Source organism: Ascaphus truei, chromosome 3, assembly GCF_040206685.1.
Source record: "Ascaphus truei isolate aAscTru1 chromosome 3, aAscTru1.hap1, whole genome shotgun sequence".
In the NCBI taxonomy this organism is placed as follows: domain Eukaryota; kingdom Metazoa; phylum Chordata; class Amphibia; order Anura; family Ascaphidae; genus Ascaphus; species Ascaphus truei.
The window spans coordinates 210,987,766-211,011,141 of NC_134485.1; the positions used below are offsets into that span (position 1 = coordinate 210,987,766).

The 23,376-nt window shown below is 43.0% G+C and overlaps 1 protein-coding gene across 2 annotated transcripts in view; it reads right to left on the reverse strand.

The window, feature by feature from the left end:
• Positions 1-22,804, reverse strand: part of KSR1 (kinase suppressor of ras 1) — a 176,332-nt gene extending 153,528 nt beyond the window's left edge. Inside the window, exon 1 of one of the 2 annotated variants that reach the window (XM_075590024.1) lies at positions 22,106-22,804. In XM_075590024.1, the coding sequence (XP_075446139.1) occupies positions 22,106-22,336 (231 nt within the window). In that variant the 5' untranslated portion in view covers positions 22,337-22,804. The remainder of the gene's footprint in view (positions 1-22,105) is intronic. The other variant, XM_075590023.1, reaches the window with a different exon arrangement.
• Between the last annotated feature and the right edge of the window lie 572 nt (positions 22,805-23,376).

Below are 23,376 nucleotides of genomic sequence, written 5' to 3' on the forward strand. Positions count from 1 at the left end.
AATTTGCCGGACAGCTGAACGCGCATGCTTGGAGAGTTGGTGACGTCACCACTGTCAAGCATGAGCACGGTCAGCGGCAGCCTTACAGAGATCCGGATTCAAAACTCATGCATTGTGACCTTTGGCAAGCCACTTTATTTCTTTATCTCATAAGCATTTATTACTGAACATCAGATAACAAAAAATGTAAAACAAACAAATAACTTTATTTTATATAGCGCTTTTCTCCCAATGGGACTAAAAGCGCTTCACAATTACAGTATAGCACACAGTACACAGCACATAGGATTGTTACAGACACATCCCCTGTCCAGATGAGATTACAATCTCTATTTTTGGTGCCTGAGGCACAGGGAGATAAAGAGACTCGCCCAAGGTCACAAGGAGCTGACACCAGGGATTTGAACCAGGTTCCCCTGATTCAAACTCAGTGTCGTTATCAGTCAGTGTCTTTACTTCACTAAGCCACTCCTTCATAGAGTAATACAGCGCACAAAGGCAAAATAATGTAAAATATAGATATAATTAAAAAGGTATGTAGAACTGTCAGGGTCAGGAGAGCTGAGCTGATCTGCGGTGGTATGGAGAGCAGGACAGGCTTAGGTTATTTCTCTGAGCTTCTTCTCAGGGTGCTTAACGCCTCCAGCAGTAGTGGGCTCCATGGTGTTCGAAGATCAGACCCCACTATTGCATGCTTCTTCCCTCCTGCCCAGGGACTGACACTTAGACAGGAATATGATGAACAAGGGTCTTTATTTGGCAATCACTGCAGATCTTCTTCATACAGCGGTGCAGGGTCTCAGAGGCTCGAAGCCTCTGGATGATGCTTACTCCAGATGTTACAGGGCATCTGTTGGTCTAATCAGATGTTCCCCCAGCCCCAGGGGCTGGAGGTGGGCATGCTCATTCCGCAATGGGAGGGGTTCATAGCCCTACTGCTCTCTTCCTCAGCCAGAGCAGGACTGACTAAGTTTGGCACTGCCCCTAATCAGGAAGCAGAAGGGGCGGGCACATGGTCTATACCTACCCCTGATGGGCTTACAAAGGTCATGAGTCACCACCTTACTTCTGTCCATCAGAGAGGAGCATGAAGTGGGGGTGGGGGGGTCACAAGCCCACAGAATTGACCTCTTACAGCCGGCAGATAGCAGGACTTACATAACAGGGAAGGGAAAGACAGGCAGAAAATACATACCCTGTTACAGGTACATATGCACAAAGTGACAATCAAGAACCGCACGGGCCTCCTACTGTGTGTCGTCATTAGATGAAAATTGGAAGCTCTTCAGTCAGAGAAGCAGATCACTACATATTGAAGAAATAATGAATACCACTATTGTAGTGCTAAGACATTGTAACTGTGTAATTATATATATCTATCTTACTTATAGTCCATAAGAATATAGAGGTCCGGTGTCCCATTCCTGACATCATGTCCTCTCTCAATGTGATGTAAGAAGCGAAATTCTGGACCACTGTATTCTTATGCACATTAACTAAATATCACTTTTAAGGGGTTGTGTGCTACAGTTATTTCATGCATTTGATACAACCGTGTCTGGGTTCTTCTTCCCATGTCAGAACCCTTTTTTGAAGGTAAAGTGTGCATCAATTTTATTCTTCAAAGTGGCAATCGACATATGTTTTCCAGTATCTCCTGGATTTACACAACATGCTTATTTGACCTGATGAGCAGGAATGGTTTTGGAATTGTGTTACCATATACCAGTGTTTTTCAACCAAGGTTCCTAGGAACCCTTGGCATCCCTAAAAAGTTCCCTATACATTTCAGGTCATTTTAAAATTGTACCAAATACAGATTTTTTTACAATGCATATGATCTCAGACGCTATTAGAGAGGGTTGGGGTTCCTTGTAATGTATCCGATCTTAGACACGCTATTAGAGAGGGTTGGTGTTTCTCAGAATTTCACATAGAGTACCTTAAAGCTGCAGTTCAAGCAGCCGTTTTAAAAAAAAAAATATATATATATATATTTTTGCCCATTCAATATGTGCATCAATACAATCTGCACACTGACAATATATTAGCTAAGCTACAGATCGATCCGTTCTCCTGTAATCAATCACTTGCTCCGGGTTATTTAATTCAGTTCTTGCACAGCATTGTGGGCAATGTAGTCCTGGCATATGACTGGAAAAAAGTTACATGGCGCTCTGCACTAGTATGTAAAAAACAATAAATAAATAATTTTATACAACCAGTATCACGGTAATGGTCCGTCCATAAAGATGCTCCAACGTGATGGAAGGGTACATGAAAAATCAAAAATCATAGCATAATACTGCAACGCACAACATGCAACACATAACTAACACTAGACAAACGCTGAGATAAACAGGTGCCAATTAATATTACAACACATTTAATTATGACATATCATATATAAAAATACAAAAATACATATATATATATATATACATAAAAAGGGTTCAATCGTGACACTCCAACTCGGGTGGGGGTACCTGCTTACCAGAGGCAAGAAGGTATCAGGCGTTGGATAGATTAAAGAGTATCCCTTCTTATGGATAGCAGCTGCCGTAGCTGACGTCTGTGCTGGGGCATGTAGTTCTCCTGTCCAGGCTGGGGTAGATCTTTTCCGACCTGCGGCGTCTGCCTCCTTCCGCAATCAGCACTGCACACGTGTAGTGGTGGCTGTGGGATGGTAGCCGCAGTCTCGTCCTGTCCCGCCCCGCCAAATGGAGTAATAGCAACTTCCAGGAGATACGTGCACAAACGGAAGCGTCTTTAGCAGCGTCTCAGCAGATGTCAGCTTCCAAGGGGGCTAGAAATCACACCGGAGTATGGGGTGTAGTGTAGAACCACCCTACGCGTTTCGAAAGTCCAGCTTTCTTCTTCAGGGGTGAAATATAATAATAATATAGTCCCTGTAAGTCCCGAATTATATAGTTCCGATTTAAAGAAACAGTGCGCGATTTCAAGTTAGGTCATGCGCAGATGGCAATTATTAGGACTCCTCTCTTTCCTCTATGGTGTTTTTTTCTTTTTCTGTCCTTTGAAGTCCCTTCTTTCCCTAGCAGATCTTTTATCGCTTCTCTGGCATTCTGTTGTTCTCTTGTCTTTCTCCAGTCCGCTCTGAGGCGCTGTTACCCTCTGCAATGCCAATGTGGTAGCGGGGATTAACCCGCCTCCTGCATGTGCTGCTGGCGCAGAGGGTAACAGCGCCTCAGAGGTCTGCGCATGACCTAACTTGAAATCGCGCACTGTTTCTTTAAATCGGAACTATATAATTCGGGACTTACAGGGACTATATTATTATTATATTTCACCCCTGAAGAAGAAAGCTGGACTTTCGAAATGCGTAGGGTGGTTCTACACTACACCCCATACTCCGGTGTGATTTCTATCCCCCTTGGAAGCTGACATCTGCTGAGACGCTGCTAAAGACGCTTCCGTTTGTGCACGTATCTCCTGGAAGTTGCTATTACTCCATTTGGCGGGCGGGACAGGACGAGACTGCGGCTACCATCCCACAGCCACCACTACACGTGTGCAGTGCTGATTGCGGAAGGAGGCAGACGCCGCAGGTCGGAAAAGATCTACCCCGGCCTGGACAGGAGAACTACATGCCCCAGCACAGACGTCAGCTACGGCAGCTGCTATCCATAAGAGGGGATACTCTTTAATCTATCCAACGCCTGATACCTTCTTGCCTCTGGTAAGCAGGTACCCCCACCCGAGTTGGAGTGTCACGATTGAACCCTTTATATATATATATATATATATATATATATATATATATATATATATATATATATATATATATATATATATATATATATATATATATATATATATATATATATATATATATATATATATATATATATATATATATGTGTATTTTTGTATTTTTATATATGATATGTCATAATTAAATGTGTTGTAATATTAATTGGCACCTGTTTATCTCAGCGTTTGTCTAGTGTTAGTTATGTGTTGCATGTTGTGCGTTGCAGTATTATGCTATGATTTTTGATTTTTCATGTACCCTTCCATCACGTTGGAGCACCTTTATGGACGGACCATTACCGTGATACTGGTTGTATAAAATTATTTATTTATTGTTTTTTACATACTAGTGCAGAGCACCATAGATATAACTTTTTTCCATTTCTATCACCTGACCAGGGGTCAGGGTTATATCAAGGGCAGCTAGCCTATTTGCGCTACCTATCTTCTGTTTTCCTGGAATATGACTTACTGGGCAGTTACTAGATACAATTGATGCACTGCTAGAGAGAGGGCGGGGCTCAAGAGCCAGAGCCTATCAGAAGGGGAAGGGGCTGTCACTTTGGAAATGCTACCTACATCAGAAACATTCAAAATGTCTTTAAAACATGTTTTTTTAATGCTACAAGTATTTTCTCAGAGTACAGAACTGATTTTTTTTTTTTTTAAACACACGTAGGATATTGCTTGAACTGCTGCTTTAACCCCCAACAAGAAAAGCCAGTTTTCTTTCAAAAGAATAAATTGGTGTTACCATACTAGTAAAACAGGTTAAGGTGATCCAGAAATATACACTCAAATGAGTGCAGTAGCTTAAGTACTTAAACAGCATATCATGAAGTCTGGCCATTGGAATGCACACATTAAAGCACACTGCATATTGTGTTTGCTGCATCTAACATATTACTTAGCTCAGGTTCCTAGACCAGGGGTGCTCAAACTTCCTGAGCTGCGCCCCCCTGCCGGAGATCCGCAGCATTTGCGCCCCCCTGCCGGGGGGCTGCTATGTTTGCGACCCCTCCCCCCCTTCTACAAGGACTCAGTGTCAAATGATGTTGCGGGTCATGTGATGTTACATCACAAGACCCCGTGTCATTTGACGCGCGTTGCCATGGCGACGCGTGACGTCGCATGACCCCCCCGGCGTCATTTGACGTCTTGTTGCCTTGGCGATGCGTCGCCGACGACCCGGCCGACACCAGGTAAGGGAGTTACAGAGGCCTCATGCCTCCCCTGGCATTTAATTTAAATGCCGTGGGGAAGAGCGCGAGGCCTCTGTAACCGCCGAGCCCCCCCTAGAAATTCTCTCGCCCCACCTATCCTAGAGATTCACAGTCTAAAAACGAACCTTAACTAATGACCACTGAACATACAATCACATCGTTTTCCTTCTAGATAGGCTGCCCATGCTAGATTGTACAATGTCAATTTGGCATGAGGAGACGGGATAACAGAATAAAGCCGCACATTTCCTTTAACCCTTGTAAAAAGTCAAAGTTGCCGTTTCAAATTGGGGAAATTACATATGCATGATTGTTTACAATTATATATCAACAGATAGAACAGGTAAGCTCATTCTGAGACGGAAAAAAATAGACAATGTCCATTGCAGGGATTGAGGGGCATTTAACATTGCATAAAACTACACAAGCAACAAAAGATTTCAAATGACAACATCATCTGCGACAAAGAAAGCCAGCACTAGAATGTATTTATTTCAAAGCTTCAAAACAAAAACTATACCTGCATATGGTTTATCAGTAAACTATGTGGTCACGCAAGAAAACAAAAACAAAACCCTAATGGATCGATATTCAACTCTCACTGCCACTCAAACATTTGTTTAAACAGACTTTCCATTCTTTGCAAATAACATGTATTTTTATGACTATAAGTCTATACTCATCATAGCCTTGTGATGATCGACACTGATCATCTGATGATATTGACGTTCCAAAAGCACCTTATCAAACCCATGGAGTTTGTTGACGTAATAGGTTCATGATGGGCTTTACCCAAATAGTGAATATTACATATGGGAGGTTGGTCATGTGGCATAATAAATTTAACATACAGCAATACAATAATAACATGGCTTCAGTCATGAGACCATGGGGTGAACTATGTTGTAGCTAAAGGCAAAATCAGGACAGAGGAGAGATAGAGAGAGCGAGAGGGAAACAGTGAAAAGACCTACAATTAGAAAATTAAGCAGATACATCCCAACATCCGAGATCAGACAAAAGAAAAAGCCGTCGACTGTGAAAAGGAAACAGTGCCCAACATCCTGTAAGCAGGCACTGCATTATCAACACAAAGTGAACACTACAGCATATTCTTCTGACTAAACAGATCTGTGGGAAGGGTGTAAAATAATTATTTCATCCCTCTTAAAAAGAAGAAGTTCAAGGAAGAAATAAAATGAAAATAAATAAACCAGCAACACTGGTAACAAAACATGTTAAAAAGTTATGAACGCAATCTAGGCTATGTCGACTGAACAGAGACAGACACGTCTGCTGTGGAAAGGTAGGGTGCAGCTACATCACAGAAAGGGACCAAAACTAAAAAAAACTGTACACGGTAACATATTATACCATGCAGCAGCCTCAGCTCGGCCCACTCAGACTCATATTCCTAACATTTTTAGCAGCAGCAGCAGAAATTCTACATGGTATCACACAAGCCACATTTCAAAGAAAATAGACTCACTAACCGTGCAGTCAGCCAGGTTTACAATGTTCTCAACAAAAAACAAAAAAAAGGGGGAACTCCTTATCTTTAGGTGAACAAAATCACAAACGGCGTTCTAAAGATAGGGCCTATTTGGGACTTTTTGCTAAATGACTGCTTTCATTGTGGCCATTCGGAACACACCATAAAGGGGAACTGTGAAACCATTCTGTAGCTTTCCGTTTTACAATGCTAGGTTGTTGATTTTTTTTTTAATCTACTTTACAGGCATCCCGGTTAAGGACACTCACTTTAAGTACACTCGCGAGTAAGGACATGTCACCCAATAGGTAAACGGGAGCTCACGCATGCGCCTGTCAGCATGTCCTGAACAGCAATACCGGCTTCCTACCTGTACCGAAGCTGTGCGCAAGCGGGGAGACTAAAGAGCCTGTTACAATGCCTTATTTACATCAGTTATGCACGTATATGGTGTTTGCATCGATAAGTGGGGGGAAAAAAAAGTAGTGCTGAACTTTAAGTACATTTTCGCTTTAAATACAGTACATGCTCTGGTCCCATTGCGTACGTTAATGCGGGGTATGCCTGTATTGTGCTTGGTCACATTTTAGTATTCTATATAGGATAGGGGAGAAAAATAAATAGAAATCATGCTGTTTGGATAAAAAAAAAAATGAAACCGCTTTTTTGCACGACGCCAAATTCTGCATAAAGGATGATAAAAGGAAGGCTCCTGTGCTTAAATGAGCTCATAATTGGCAAAAATATAAGCAGTATTTATGGAAAATATGACTCCATTTGTATTGCACTTTTCAGTGTCGGGTTTAGGTCTTTAAAAAATTTTTTTTAAAAAGAGTGAAACATATACATGTTAAATTGCACATTGTGTTGCATGGCATGGAGATCAGACTCCAAAAGACTATTCATGGTCCCAAGACTCAACAAAGTATCCGGACGTTCCTCCTTCTCCTTCCGTGCACCCCAAAACTGGAACAACCTACCAGAGACTCTCATATCCACCACCAGCTTAAGTTCTTTCAAATCTAAGGCTGTCTCACACTTTAATCTGGTCTGTAACTGTTTCATACGCTCATAATATATATTTTCTTTAACTGTGCATGCAATGTCTTGTATATAAATGTATACCTTGTTCATTTATGTAACTGTATTTGTAACCATGTATTATTTGTTTTACTCTGTGCCCAGGACATACTTGAAAACGAGAGGTAACTCTCAATGTATTACTTCCTGGTAAAATATTTTATAAATAAATAAATAAATAAATGGCTACTCTTGAGTTAAGTATGTTAGCAACCAAAAGAAAGAGCAGTGATGTCATCATGGAAATTTGCATTCTGCGGAGGAGACTGGCTACATAAGAGAACTTTGGCTCCTCCACCTTATCTGAATGGCTTATGTGACCTGTATTACGCCGCTGTATGCATATGGCCTAAAAAGATGTACTGCAACGGTTGAACCACGGCAACAGCCTAATGCAGAGGTACGCACCACTTTTCATTTAAGTCTATGACAACACCCACTAGATATTGCATGTGCATTATCACTGTATCGAGACTTTTAGTGAAGCAATTACTACTTGTAACACTTCACATACAAATGGGAATGAAGACAAATCCTGGCACTCGACTGGCTCACGATTTGTAGATTAAAAAGTATACACGATTATCCTGCAAATCAAATGGAAGCTGGCATGTGAACAGTGCCAAAAAGTAGGGCCGCCGACAGGGGGGGGGGGACGACAGAAGGTAGAGGTGTCCTGGGCCCGGCGGAGGCGGGGGGCCCAGCGACGCAACTTGGGCCCGACCTCTGGCCAGACCCGGCTGCCCGTCCTCTCCCGGCCGGGCCACGGCTCTCTCTCAGATGCAGGCCTCCATCACTGTCCCACGCCGTCGGCCTCTGTGATGTCAGCACGCCGGAAGTAGGCTTGGCCCAGCATCCGGCGCGTGACGGCATGGAGGGAGACCCGGCACACGACAGAGGGATAGAGGCCTGCAGTGAGTGAGACCCGGGGCCTGGCCGCGAGAGGACTGGCAGCCGGGCCTGGACAGAAGTCGGGGCCCGGCTGCCAGTGCCGGACGGACGGGCCTCTGCAGACCATCCACAAGGTAAGTCTGTTTTTTTAAATATGTATTGGGGGAGTGGAAACTTGTTTATATGTGGGGGGGGGAGTTGGGGCTTTTTAAAAATGTATTGGGGGAGTGGGGTTATATGTATTCTGTGGGAGGGATTGAGTGAGAGGAGAGACAGGGAGAGGGAGTGAGTGAGGAAAAGAGGGACTAAGAATGAGACGCAGGGGAGAGAAATACATGCGAGGCGGGAGGGGGGGTGATTAAGGAAGAGGGAGTGAGACGGAGGGGGAGAAATAGAGGGGACTCGTGAGATGTGAAATGGTGGGGGAGGCAAATCACAATACCGCCAGGGAGGGGGGGCCCGGACGTAACTCTTGTCTTGGGCCCCGGGAAATCTGTCTGCTGCCCTGCCAAAAAGGAAAGCTTCTTGCTTCAGGGCATCAGGTTAAGGGTGCAGCCTAGAAAAAGTGGGGTTGGGAGGCATTGAACCTCTACGGTGCCTGTAACACACTGCAGAGCAATGACGCAGAAAGGGTTACGATATGAAGACACATTAATATCTTTTATAAGGTTAAACGCGTGGCTTGGCTGGGCTAGCCTTAAATTCCACCCAAACCACAAACTAAACAGTCCCTTTAATTGGCCATTTCCTTTCCTTAGCTGCAATCACTGCAGGATTAGTGAGCATATTACATTTTTTTTTAAACACAGCATGTGCAACCTGTCCAACAACTCTAGCACCAACACGGAATACAATGCACCACCGAGCTCCTGTTAAAGGTGTTGTCCTGTTGGAGTTGAAATACAAATTAAAGCATCCTTTCATGTAACACCTTTTCTGACATTTGTTCTACAATTTAGCTTTGGCTGGGTACCTTTTGAAATGTGGGCACAAAACACTAACTCCCAACAGAACAAATCATACCACGGAACATACAACACATATTGCTTGTCCTAGGGCCTAAACAAGGACTCAGAACTACTGGATCACTCTCCCAACATGCTCTCTTTATAGCAGGGGTGCTCAAATCTAGTCCCAAAGACCTCCCTCTGAGCCGAGATCCTAAACACCTACCTGTTTGGGAGAGGCAGCCATGACTGGGGTTGAGCCCCCCAGTTTTATAGGACTATGTTATGAAGCTGTTCCAAGAACTATAGTATCTGTAGTGATTTTCACAGGAGATAGGGGGAAGAGACATGCACACTAAAGAAACCACATATGGGCCCACTACAGGTATACTGTAACGGGGTAAAAAGTAACGTACTCAAGCATGTAGGGGTGGTGCTCTATTTCTCAATACAGTACAGTAAAAAAAAAAAAAAAAGACCTAGGTATCAAAACCCTTATAAATCGAAATTTGGTGACCTACACAAGAAAAAAATAAAAACAAGTCTATACAATCAATATCGGGAAAAAAATAATACAAATACAATACAATCCATATAAAACCAGCAATAGTCTCAGAGCGTCCTATAAATAGCTAGGCTCACTCGTATGAAGAATACAGTATGTAAAACAGTAGTATTAGAGAACTAGGAATCGAGTGTCAGTAATACAATTGGGCCTTTCACAGATGTACACATTGCAGGATAAACATCAGACCCCAAGATGTGTCCATCCTCAAAACGCCGATTCACTCAAGCAAGTATTTTCCACCTTTAATCGGTCGTCTCGCTCATAGCCGTATCAAGCTTTACCACCACGTGGCGTCCGCAGAGGATGAATGCAAGCGTCTCATTAAAGATGGTCGTTGCCGTTTCAGCGCCAAACCCCTTCACGCCCTGAATGACCTCCTGGCTCTTTAGTGACACTGGGATGTTGCGTTCTCAGATGTAGTTCAGTAGCATTCACAAACTTCATCATAATATACTGACTGTAGTACCACAACATGTTCTCAAAACAGACAAACTGGTCACTTCACCTGGTCATTATTGTGTATCGTTCAAAGTAGAGCAAACCCCCTCTCTTCTCCAGGAGATTACAGGTTCCGGTCAACGCTTGTGTCACCCCCCCCCCCCCCCCCAACACAAAGGGCATCTTCTGGGTCAAGTTCCTCATGTCACCTCATGACCTGTATATTAGAACTACTACTGTACAGTATGTACCAGAAGTACGATAGAGAAATGGCAAAAACGCTCAAATTTGCGCGCTTTTGCCATTTCTCTATCTTGCAGGATGGGTCTCATGGCACAATAAAGTACCCTTTTTATATATTTTGATTCTGGGTCCTTTCCTGCTCCATTCGGTTTGTGCGCTCCTCCCAATTTTTTACTCCTGTACCAGAAGTACATCTGGCGAAATATCAATAGCCCACAAAAATTCGTAATAAAGGATAACAAGCCAATGCAAACAAAATATAAAAAAAAGTTATTATTAAACTAAATATATACAAGAAAGCAGAGTTACTCGAGAATAACCACCACAGATAACACCCAAATTCAATGTCCTCATTCATACCAAAACGGGGCACAGCCTTAAAGAATATAAATCCACATGGTTTCCTGTCGAAGGAGGATTTTATCCAAGTCTCATCTGCGACAGCCTAAGGCCTGGGACATAGTACAGCAGGCCGTGCTGAGCCGCACTGAGCAGATGCACTTACCCCCTGCATCTGTCATCAGCGCGGCTTTAGCAGCTACTTCCGCACGCTTCCGCATGCGTGCGGAGGCTGAGAAATTCTGAGGAGACAGGCAGATTTAAAATTTGCCACTCAGGGGAGCGGAGGAGCGGTCACGTGACCGCTCACATCCAATGGGAGCGAGGGACTAGCCCCGCCTCCCGCCACGCCTCCGTTCCACCTCCGTCACGCCTTCGCCCCCGCCCCACCCCCAAAGCGCGCTCACTGCCTCGCCTGCCAGGACACAAAAAAGCTCCAGTTGGAGCAGGCGAGGCAGAGCAGGAGCGCGGATAAGCGCGGGTCGAGGCACCATGCCCGAGGCCTAAGGCTGAGTCCATGGTGCAGGCTCGCGACAGAGCACATAGCCTCGCTCGCGCCTGTCAGCCGAGCGATCAGTAGACTACAGATCCTCGCGATGGAGGAGTGTCAGAGGCGTGGCCCATGACGTCACGGAGCCGATACGCCCTCATTGGGCGAACCGCTTATGTGATCCGGGCCGTCGCGAGACAAAGTAAAAAAAAAACGTAATCTCGCAAAAAAAACAGCAGCGCCGTCGCTCACTTGCGCGCGCACTGTGGACATTCCCATAGACCTCAATGTGTTTGATCGCGCGAGCAATCGTCCGCGCTCAGCATGGACGCGGCCTCCTATCAAGTCACCATGCATTTTGTTAAAATGTCTTGTCACCCTACAATTGGGTGCTTTCTTAATAATATCTTTTTTTTTTTTTTTTAAGTTCAAGAACTCTCCGTCTTAATTCTCAGACAGTTTTCCCTATGTAGATCATTGGGCGATGGCATTTTAGAATATACACTACTCCTTACACTGCTTCTACAATTTAAGAACACCTTGATCTTTTAATTGCAGTAGAACTCACACCACAAGTGCTAAGGTCTTTTGTACTGCAACATCCATAAATCTGCCCGCCTTGCAATTGTCACACTTAAAAAACAAAACCTTATGCGCTCCCTTCCTGAGCCAGCTGCCTCGGCTGCAAAATTACTTTTAAAGTAGCAAAACGTGAAAAATCCAATATGTTAGTTTTATTGTTTTGTTCATTTTTCTTTCAATAAATCAGTTCTGTAGTATTAGATAATACTGTCCGCTTTTTTTAAAACTCCTAATGCCTTTTTTTTTCCTTCTTCAATATACTGATAATGCTTTGGTCGCGACAGCAAACATTTAGAAAGTCATAGCCAATTCCTCTTTTGAAACAGGCTCTGACACACCTTTTTGAGCTCTGCCCTTTGGCAACAAAGTATCACCAACAGATCTGTTGCTGTGTTCCAAACAGCAGACAGTCTGTTTCTCTGAAATATGTAACAATAATGTGTTACACTTAGTAATATAATGGTACATATCAGCTGTAGCATTTCACCGACTGCAGCACAGTGTGAGAAGACGGCCATTTTGTTAGTCAAACAAATCAGGATTTTAACAGATTTACAACAGGAGTACCAAACAATTGCCAGTTTAGGTAATAATTTGAAGGGGGGAGGAGGGAATGTAGTATTGCTGCTTTAACCAGTATATCTTTAAGATTTCTTGCACGTCTACCACTTGTTTTATATCCTCATCTTGTGTCAAGACGTGCCAGTATCTTGTTCAACAGGTTAGTCAGTTTGATCCCATGGAAGCCAAACTGACTTAAGCATTCTATAACATTTCCTGAGCCCAACTTCTCTTTACCAAATAGCAGACTTCCTCTGTCCACATACCACCTCGGCTTATGGTAGCCTCTTTTCAAACATTTTTCAAGTAGCATCTCAAAAAAAATAATCTCACTGATATTTCCTCTCGAGACTCAAAAGAATCGAAGGTGGAGAGGTTTCTGAAAGTCGCAGGAGCTGGCCCACGGGAATACTTGTTATCACCGCTGGCTGTCTGCTTTTAATCTGCTGTTTGAGGCAGTGGGTTTACAAAAAGAACCAGTTATAACAAAGTCCCCTCGGATTCTGCTCAATAGGTCCAAAAACACCACCTCATCCCAGATGAAATGACTTGTTAATCTAAAACGTAAATAATTAATATTAAGCACAATGACACATATGGCCAGTTCTTCCTTTGTGACCTTCCATATCATAAAGATGTTTTTGGTATATCTAAGCCACACTAGTCCCAAAACTATCCATAGCCACAAAAACAAAAACAAAACAACACACACACATACCTGCTGCTCCCACCAACCGAGGTGGAGGCATGCATAGGTGGGGGCACCCGTGGCTGTACCTTATATCTGCAAATTACATTTGCGGTCAAATACAAAGAAATTATTTGAAAGAACAAAGTCCACTAAAGTCAGTATCGGCTCATTGTAATTCTTTTAAATGACAACTCCTGGTTACAACAAAATATTTTACAGCTGGCCGGCCAATCTTGTGTGATATAGAGGTATAAAGTGACTAGAAGTGCATTAGAACTTACATGTACCCCGCTGATTCTGTTTGAGACATCTGTCGTATCTTTTACGAATGAGGACAAACCAAGTAAAAAAGGTCTTAACACCATATCAATATAACTGATGTTGTCTGTTACAATCCCTATTCCTGACACTATAGACCTAGGGCAACCTAGAGGTTTGCTAATCTACTTGTGCACTTGTCCACTATTGCTGTTTTTTTTATATGGACTTTTTTGTATTGTATGTGCATTATGATTATTTTTTAGATATTGGTTGTATAGACCTGATTTTATTTTGTTTATTTATTTTTTCTTGTGTAGGTGGCATCACCGAATGTTAGGGCTACAATCTTGCCATATATTATTGCTATTTGATCATTTAGAAGGATTACAAAATGAGTCTTATTTTTAAAGAATTGGCCTTGGAGGTTATTTACAGTGCTCTGATGGTGTTCTCAGCTTCTCTCTCATTTGTAAATGTAAAATATATACATCACTTAGGGTATCTGTAGTGTTGTAAATTCCTCCAGAGAAACGGACTGTGGCAAAGAAATTTCTATAGATGCAAACCATTCATATTTAATGGGTCGGAAGAATGTACAAAGTAAACCCTGGCTGATTTTTAGATCACGTGTGCAGTAGGAGAAACCGCACATGAATAACACATTTTCTGTATTAATTTGGTGTTATGACTGTCAGCGCTGTCCAGTGCCACCACAGCACTTCAACAATACAACCATCTATTGTGTAAAGGAGGCTGCTAGACTCACGCATCTGATTTACACGAAGGTCTCGTAGGAGACGAGAGAAACAACAATGTTATAGTTGCAACACAAACAAGGTACCACAGGGATCACGGAAAGAGTGCATTGTTAAGGAACAGAAGTGATAGTTGTTCAATACGTTTTATGTCCACCACTGATGAGTTAATAAACCTTGGGGGGTTTGCTAAGCCAACCCATTTCCGCACCTCCAGGTTTCTCCATAAATGGCAGTGGCAGACAGAGCTCGGAATCGTACTTAGCATTGTATTCGCAAGAACACCAAAGCATTGTGTCCGAGTTTAGTTTCTTAGAAAATCCACAACCGGCGATCACATTTTTTTCAGGCCCTGCAAAAAAAAAAAAAACCTCGAATGATATTTCTCTGAACTTAAAAACTGCTAGAGGATATGACAGCCACAAGAAGGCCGTTATGATGTAGGCATGACAAGGAAAGACTTGCTTACATAATCTCTTAGTCCATCTTCACGAGGTTGTAGATTTTAGTGAGGTCCAAATATGAAAATGTTGAATGCATAAACAAGGGAAACTAGTAGCTAATGAGAGTTAAAACTATTAGGCCGTTATGCAATATGCTGTGAGACTATTTTTCCTGCTGCTGAAGCATTTTGTCCTGTTCAATTGAGTGGAGCAGAGCTCTTCTCAAGCACAGATCTTTATAACAACATACTGAACATTGGCTTAAGTGTACGAGATCATGGGAGGCCCAAAGGTTGTATTATTATCATCATCCTTGTTTATTTGTGAAGCACCAATAAATTCCACAGCACATTACAATGGGGGTACATTTTATGTATATTACATAAACAGAATAACATATCAAATAAGGACAAACAAGCACCAACAGATACAAAAGGTAATGAGGGCCCTGCTCATGAGAGTTTACAATCTAGAGTCAATAAGGGCAATGTTGAAACAAAAAGGCAAACTGGCTGCTGGCTGTGGGACTGTATACCTCACCTCTTAAGAACATTTCTGTCTCCTCTCGCTCTCAAGGTGTTAACAGGACCCATAACAAACATGCAACTTAACTAACTTGTCCCTCAATGTGAGTATTCAACAATGTTCACAGGATTTAAGAATGGAAAACTCATACTACCTCCACTAAACTCCATCCAATATTTCGTTCAAGTCAATCTGCACTGGAGAGGCAACAACCGTAACACATATATCAATGTTAAAACTACTGCACTCAGGAGGGCCCCATCAGTGAACTAGATTCAAAGGCCTGGTGTTAATCCACTTTTATTAATTATCACAAAGTGCTGCAGCACAGACACTGGATCAGATATATCTTAATGACATTACCACTAGAACGGACATGAATCCACTACAAATGGGTTTAAGTGGGTCTGCCAAATACAGTATAGTAGCCAAGTCAAATTGAACAGAGGCAACAAAGCTGCAGCATGGACGTGGGCCATCACTCAATGCATGTTCATACAGTACAACAAGCATGTCTAGTGGGGCCTCTATACATCAGATGGCATCCTGATAACCACAGCCAACAGATGTAACCCAAAGTGGAAACTGAACGGTGTGTGTGATAACAGTAAAACTAGGAGCTGCTGAACTCGTCTCTGGCAAGAAGAATTAGAAGGTCATAGCAGAGAACACGTGCTTATCGACCAGTACCAAGAGCTCTCAAACATCTTTCCACATAAAAATACACGTTAATGATTGCTTCATTATACATTGCATCATTTTGTTAAACTAAACAGACCTGAAACCTATATTTACTAAGCAGTGTTACTCCACCAGACACCTTTCAGAATGGAAGTAGATGGGCTGTAAGGAGTCTTCCAGGTACGAAAAGGTGTCTTATGAAGTAGCATTTCTTAGTAAATATGGTAAATATAGTAAATATGGTAAATATGGGCAAATATGTTTTTAATGCAGAAGGCAAGAATCTACCAGGACTTGGTTATCACACCAAAAAACGCTCTCTCTCTCTTCTCCATTTCACCCTTTCCTCTTTCTGACCATCATCTGATTTCCTTTCGCTCATTACTCTCCTTCACCCATCGTTTCTGCAGAGACCTGTGCTCTATTAATCTACCAGCACACCTCTACTTTGCACACCTCCCTCTCTTCTCTCTGCTCCACTATTCACAGACACTCTGGTAATGAATTAAAACTCTGCTCTATCCTCCTCTCTTGATCTACAACCCCCTTTTTCTCTGCCAGTCTCACTCTTCTAACCCCAGACCCTGGCTAAACTGCCACACACAAACTGCGCTCCTGCACTTGTTTCTCTGAATGCCTCTGGAGAACATTTCATACTCTCTCAGACTTCCATCACTACAAACTTAGCCTATCCCGTTTCAACGCTACCCTCTCTCAGGTTAAACAAACCTACTGTGCTACTCAGACCACTATCTGTTGCCTGTTTTTCTTCCTCCATTTCAAATCCGGACTTTGCTGACTATTTCAAGACAAAAGGTGGATTCCATAAGTCAAGACATCCCATCTGTATCCTCCTCATAATCTCCACCTCTTCCTAACTCTCCTACTACCTTCCTCAACTCCTTTTCCTCTGTCAGAGGAGGTGTCGCTGCTCTCTTCTCCCTCTACCACTTGCCCTCATGACTCCATTCTCTCCCGTCTCCTGAAACCACTTGCTCCTACTCTAATCCCTACACTTACACATATTTTCAACTCCTCCATCTACTCTGCTACCTTTCCTTCCTCATTCAAGCACGCAACCCTTACTCAAAAAAAAGACAGCTCGACCCTACCTGTCTCTCTAATAACCGTCTCCCTCCTGCCTTTTGCCTTTAAACTCCTTGAACGCCTTGTATTCTCTCGCTTTCTCCATTTTCTCACCACATATTCTCTCCTCGATCCACTACAATCTGGCTTCCGCACTGCTCATTCCACTGAAACAGCCCTCACTAAAATAACTAGATGACCTCCATGCTGCCAAAGAGTCATTACACTCTGCTGATATTTCTCGCCCTCTGCAACCTTTGATACTGTGGGCCACACTGTTCTCCTTCTCCATACTCTTGGTATCCGTAACCGAGCTCTATCCTGGAATTCCTTTTACCTCGCCCATTGTACTTTCAGTGTCTCGTTTGCTACAACTTCTCCGTCGTTCTCTCTGAGGGCGTACTCCATGGGTCTGTCCTGGGAGCTCTTCTCTTTACACACACTCTCTATTTGACCTTATCACATCTCTTGGGTTCAAATATGACCTCTATGCTGATTACACAAATTTACCTTTCAATCAATGTACAGAACAAAGTCTCAATGTCTCTCCGCTATATCAGCCTGGATGGCCATCAACCGACTCCTACTTAACAGGTCAAATGCAAGCTCCTCATACTTCCTCCCAAGCCTGGCCCTGCTGCCCCCTTCTACATTAATTTTGCCTGTACTATCATACATTTGACTCCTCCCTGACATTCACAATGTGGATAAAACCGGTTATTTTTTCCTCAGTAACATTGCAAAGATACACACTTCCCTCTTTCACTTGACTGCTAAAACTAACGCAGACCCTCATTCTCTCCCCTCTCGACTAATGTAACCTTCTACTATCCGGCCTTCCTGACTCTCATCTGTCTCCCCTTCAATCAATCCCAAACGCTGCTGCTAGAATCACTTTATTCTCTCCTAAATCTGTTTCTGACTCTCTCCTGCTGAAATCCCTCTCCTAGCTTATCTCAGCACTAAATGTCTCGCTATACACCTGTCCGATTCTTGCATTCTGCTCAAGGATGTCTTCTGTCTACCCCTTTTGTATCTAAAGCCCTCTCTCCCACCTAAAACCTCTCATTCACTGCCCCACATCTCTGAAATGCTCTTTCCCTCAACATCCGACTGGCACCCGCTCTCACCTTTAGGACCTTTCTTAAAACGCACCTCTTTAAACAAAGAATATGGGCAGCTCTGTAGCTGATACTACACAACTCATATGCACGGACCATGTTATTGAAGGACATGCACTTTTCATGCTTCATAGCATAGAGCAGCGGTGCGCAAACTGGGGGACTGGGGCGCGAGGCTGCCTGCGGGGGGCGCGCGGTTTACAGAGGCCCCACGCGCTTCCCGAAGGCACTTAAATTAAACCTTTACTTACCTTGGCTCCACACGCGTCGCCATGGCAACGCGGCGTCAAATGACGCCAGAGCCGGGGTGCGGGGGGCGCGCGGGGGCGAGGTGACTGCCGGCAGGGGGGCACAGGGAAAAAAGTTTGCGCCTCCCTGGCATAGAGGTATATCAGGTCCAAAGCCTTCTGTAGGAAGGACTGAGAGTGAACAAATGGAAAAATGTGGGGAAAAAAGTTTGGTTTTATATTATTAACTTCCTCACCATGTAGACTTCATGCTTAGAAGGTTTATCCATTTTTATTATCTATTACAGCGATGAGATTCTGAGAATGGAGAGGACTAAAGTATCTCAGAGAATATTACTATATCAAGGTCATGCGTCGCCTGCCATGCTGGAGAGACAACAACAGCCTCAACACTGAAAGGAGCCTAGTCCCTGCTCCAAAGGCTATTATTCTACCAAATACAACACGATGGGAATTCGATCTGACGGCAGTGTAAAATTTAACGTTAAAGTAATTACAGCACAGCTTGGAAATACCGGTTTGTGGCACTATGAAGCCAAAGAGAAGGCACTTTGTTAAAAGGTGTAGTTTCCCCTAATAGGACTATACTTATTACAATATGATCTATTTTCAAAGTGAGCTCCATGTGCTTTTTATTTCAAGTTTTGTTTCAAAAGATCTTAAGTCTGCAGTAATGTTCACATGGTAACTTGCGCTGTCTATTCTCACTTTCTCCACTCCAACAGGCAGCACATAGCTGTTTTCTATGCTGACTACAAAGGATCGTATTAGAAAAAACAAAAACAAAGTCATCTAAATCTGCCCAGATAAAGTTCAAGGTCCACTAATGTCACTAAACTAAAGCAGATTAACAAGCGTAAGCATTTAGGTTTTTGGATCATTTCTGAGGAATACAATACTGTACACAGTTGAAAAATAATCAGTGATGAGGCAAAAATATGAAGGGGGGACTGCCTGTTTAATTAGTGCACAATTAGTTACAAAAATTAGTTACACAATTAGTGCACAATTAGTTACAACAACAAACAACGCAACATTTTGATCCAAGACAGAACTTTTTAGAAGGACATCAGGACTGAAATGATGAACCGTTTCATTAACTATGCTCCGATTAGAGAAAAGCCAGCATTTTAACTTATTAGCACTTGTGTAATTTCGACACTATGGGCATTACAATTCTCTAAATCACAGATGAATGTGACTTGAAGAGCAGAGAGAGAAGATCACAATGCTGGGGGGATGACGCCCAAGCACCCATGGTAGTAGGTTGGTCACCATAAGGAATTTGTAGCTGTCACAACTCATGATGGAGACTTATATATAAAAAAAAAAAACTGTGATCTTCAAATCATACAGTGCATGTGATGCTGACATCATTGACTCTCAGGGAGTATCAAGGGGTTGAGATCTCAGCTACTAAGAAGACGTTACATGTCTCCATTGATTAAACGGTTGTTGAATATATTTATCCCTACATCTCGTTCTTGGTCTGACACTTGTTTGGAAAAATGTTCTTGTTATAAAACACTTTGAAAAAAATCGAATACACCCGAGATCTTGGGGTGACAAACGGAACTGCAGGAATAGGATATCAGATACGCAAACGTCAGAAGTGACTTCTTATTACAAATCAATGTTAGAGGGAAAGCACACGACATTGCTTGGGCTGGGCTGGGCTGGGCTGGGACACCATTTTTTGTTATAGCAAGACTGGGGTTGAAAAAAAAAGATTACGTTTTCAACCATTCAATGAGTGGTTATAACTTTATTGCCCTTCACAGGCCTTGTATGAGTCGACAGAGGCCAGCAGGAGGGTGAGAAGTCAGAAAGTTACAAACTCCAGCCTAGAAAAAGGACTCGTGTCTGCAACACATGACATAGCTAATAAAAGGGCAAGACTACCTCACACCAGCCTGAATACCTTAGTGCAGGGGTTCTTAACTCCAGTCCGTCTGTCCCCAAACAGGCCAGGTTTTCATGATATCCCTGCTTCAGCCCAGGTGTCTCAGTCTTCAACTGAGCCCCCTATGCTGGAGCAGGCATATCCTGAAAACCTGGCCTGTTGGGGGTTCTTGAGCACTGGAGTTGGGAACCCATGTTTTACTGCATTATAAACAGGAAAAGCATAAGAAAAGCACATACTGTATGACCTTATGGTGACAATTAATGCATGCTTTACAGAGTTAAAGCAAGAAGAAAAAAATTGGACGCCACACACACCAAGACTCAAAGATGTTGTGCCCAATGTCACCGAGATTGTCTTTCTGAGAGGTTACGCTGCACCAGAGAAGCCAAATGGTATTATGCAGGCTCTGGGCACATGAGGAGAATAATAGGAAATATATAACATGTATTGACCGAGGTACAAATACACTGTTACTCATTTCATAAATATATATTTTTTTAGCGAGTATAAACATTAGTGAATTTAAATTTGAGACATTATAGGGAGCAATAATCAATTCTGTTATGCTAGCACAACCCATGAAAGTTTTCTTGCTATCAAAATATGGGAACTGCACAAGAAACAGCTGAATAACTTAGGTGGTAAAAACTCCTAGGTGACAAGGTTCAGACTAAAAAACTGCTATACATTGCCCAAGCGTGTCTCCCTGCCTTTTTACACTGAACACCAGGAATCACACAGTGCTTACTTTACTTTGTGGTTACACACCTCTGAAGTGCCTTACAGAACTGACAACAGAAAATCATTGTTACGTTCTGTATCCCCTGACATGACAGCTAGTGGTTTAGCCATTGCCATGTACAGAGTGTGTAAATGATTTGCTGCAGTGTGAATGAAGGTGGCGGAGACATGCACCCCTTATTCTTCTCTTGCTGGTTACAGCCCTGGGTGCAGGGCAAATTACCCTAATCGCCCAACTGCCAGAGTGAGTCTAACGGCCTCAAAGCACTGTGGAAATCGCATGAGCCTATTAAGCACTGAGAGGGCCCACAACTAATTGCAAAGCAATGTGGGACGCAATTTAATCCCTTATAGAACTATTTAACCCCCACAGTGCCAAATGAAACCTGCAATGTACACCCCTTCAACAGAAACGTATACATCTGTTTAATAACTCCTGAGCCGCCTGCACGCACTGCATAGCAACGCACAGCTAAACGTAACCCCTCACACGCCAACGTACACATCATTTAACACCTCCAGCGCCAGAGCGGCCCGCAACGCAACAAGCCTAACGTTTTAACACCTCCTGTACAAGACATGCCTGCAATACACTGCATGTAAGCTGCATTAACCCCTTAGAGGAAAGAGTCGCACCTCCTTAACCCCATCAGCGCCAGAACAGCCCTTTCCAAAGCAGCACACACACAACTGTCAAAAATACTGACAGCAAAAAAAAATTTTTTTTTAATTGTGGGGCTTAACAATTTCGGCAACACACTATTTTGCTGGCAGCCAAGGAGGTTAAGCCCCACCACACACACACACACACACACACAGTATTTATTTTTGTTTTACCAGGAAGTAATACATTGAGAGTTACCTCTCGGTTTCAAGTATGTCCTGGGCATAGAGTTAAAATGAAATTGGGAACCATAGTCCTTTGGATGCCAGAAAGGAGGGGGGGGACGTGAGCAGCCTGCAACGCAGCGAAAGGGTTAACAAACCAGCGCCCACCCACCCCCCACAGTGCCACCCACCTCCAGGGTCCGGATCTCCTGCTGCGCGAGGTCGTTGGAGGCAGCGCAGTGTGTGCGGAGCCCCCGCAGGTTGGACATGGAGATGTCGATCATGTTCTGGATGAGCTCGCACTGCTGCCGGGAGGACAGGGCCAGCCTGCTCTCCCCGGACAGCACCGCAGCAGCAGCAGCAGCACCGGAGGCTGCACCATCCCCCCTCTTCCTCTCTACCATCTGCCGATCTCTATCCATCCCTCGGCATCGGGAACCGTGCAGCCGGGGGGAAACGTGTTTGCAACAAAAAAAACCTATATAATATATATATATATATTTTAAAAATCGTAAATAAAAAAAATAATAATGCTGAGATCGGCCAAATGCCACCGAAAATGAGCCAAAAACAAACAAAAAAAAAATGGGTAAATGATTAAATAGCAAAAGTGACAATGTGCATGACCGAGGGTGCTTCAAAAAGAAGAAGAAATAAATGCAGGGGTGAAGAGGGTGGGGATTAGGAAATAAGTCTGGAGATCCCTCGATCGTCTCCACCACCCCCCTTAAAAAAATAAAAATAAATGGAAGCAAAAAAAAAAGAGATGGGATTAAAAATGCATGGGGAGTGTGGTAGGGAAGAGCAAGTTGATGTAAATAGAAAGGGACGGGTGAAGTAATAGTCTGACAGCAGCGCCACTGAGCACTCGCTGCTGGCTTTCCCTTCTCTGTGCTTTTTAATGTCAGACGGTGCTCGGGTCAGGCGCACAGGATGCTGGGGCTTGTAGTCTTCTCCTGCTGTCTGAGCTGCTGCTGCTGCTGATGCTGCTCTCTTGTCTTGTGAAAAGTGAAGGGTAGAAATGGAAAAACTCACTGAACAATTCTACGGAGAAAGGTGAAAAAAGGTATGGGAGTGCCTTCCCCGGAGATATTACAGGATTTACAAACATATACAAATTCAAATAGAAAAATGGTCAAGATTGTTGACACTGTTGTCTCTTGCTATCCCTCCTCTCCCTCCCACATATGTTGTTATTAATATGGTTAATTATTATTTTGATTATGAATAATATTATTCTTGTATTGTATTATTGTTGTTTTAATTGTGTTGGTTATATTGTTCCTCTCCCGACCGTATGCCATTTAATTATATGAAGACTTTGATATGTTGTAATATATTATTTATTGTTAAATATTATTTATATTGTTGTTATTATTATTGATGTAATGTATTGTCAATTTAATTATGTTGGTTTATTTTTTTTTTCATTCCCAACCCACCCCTTCTTTTTTGTTCTGTA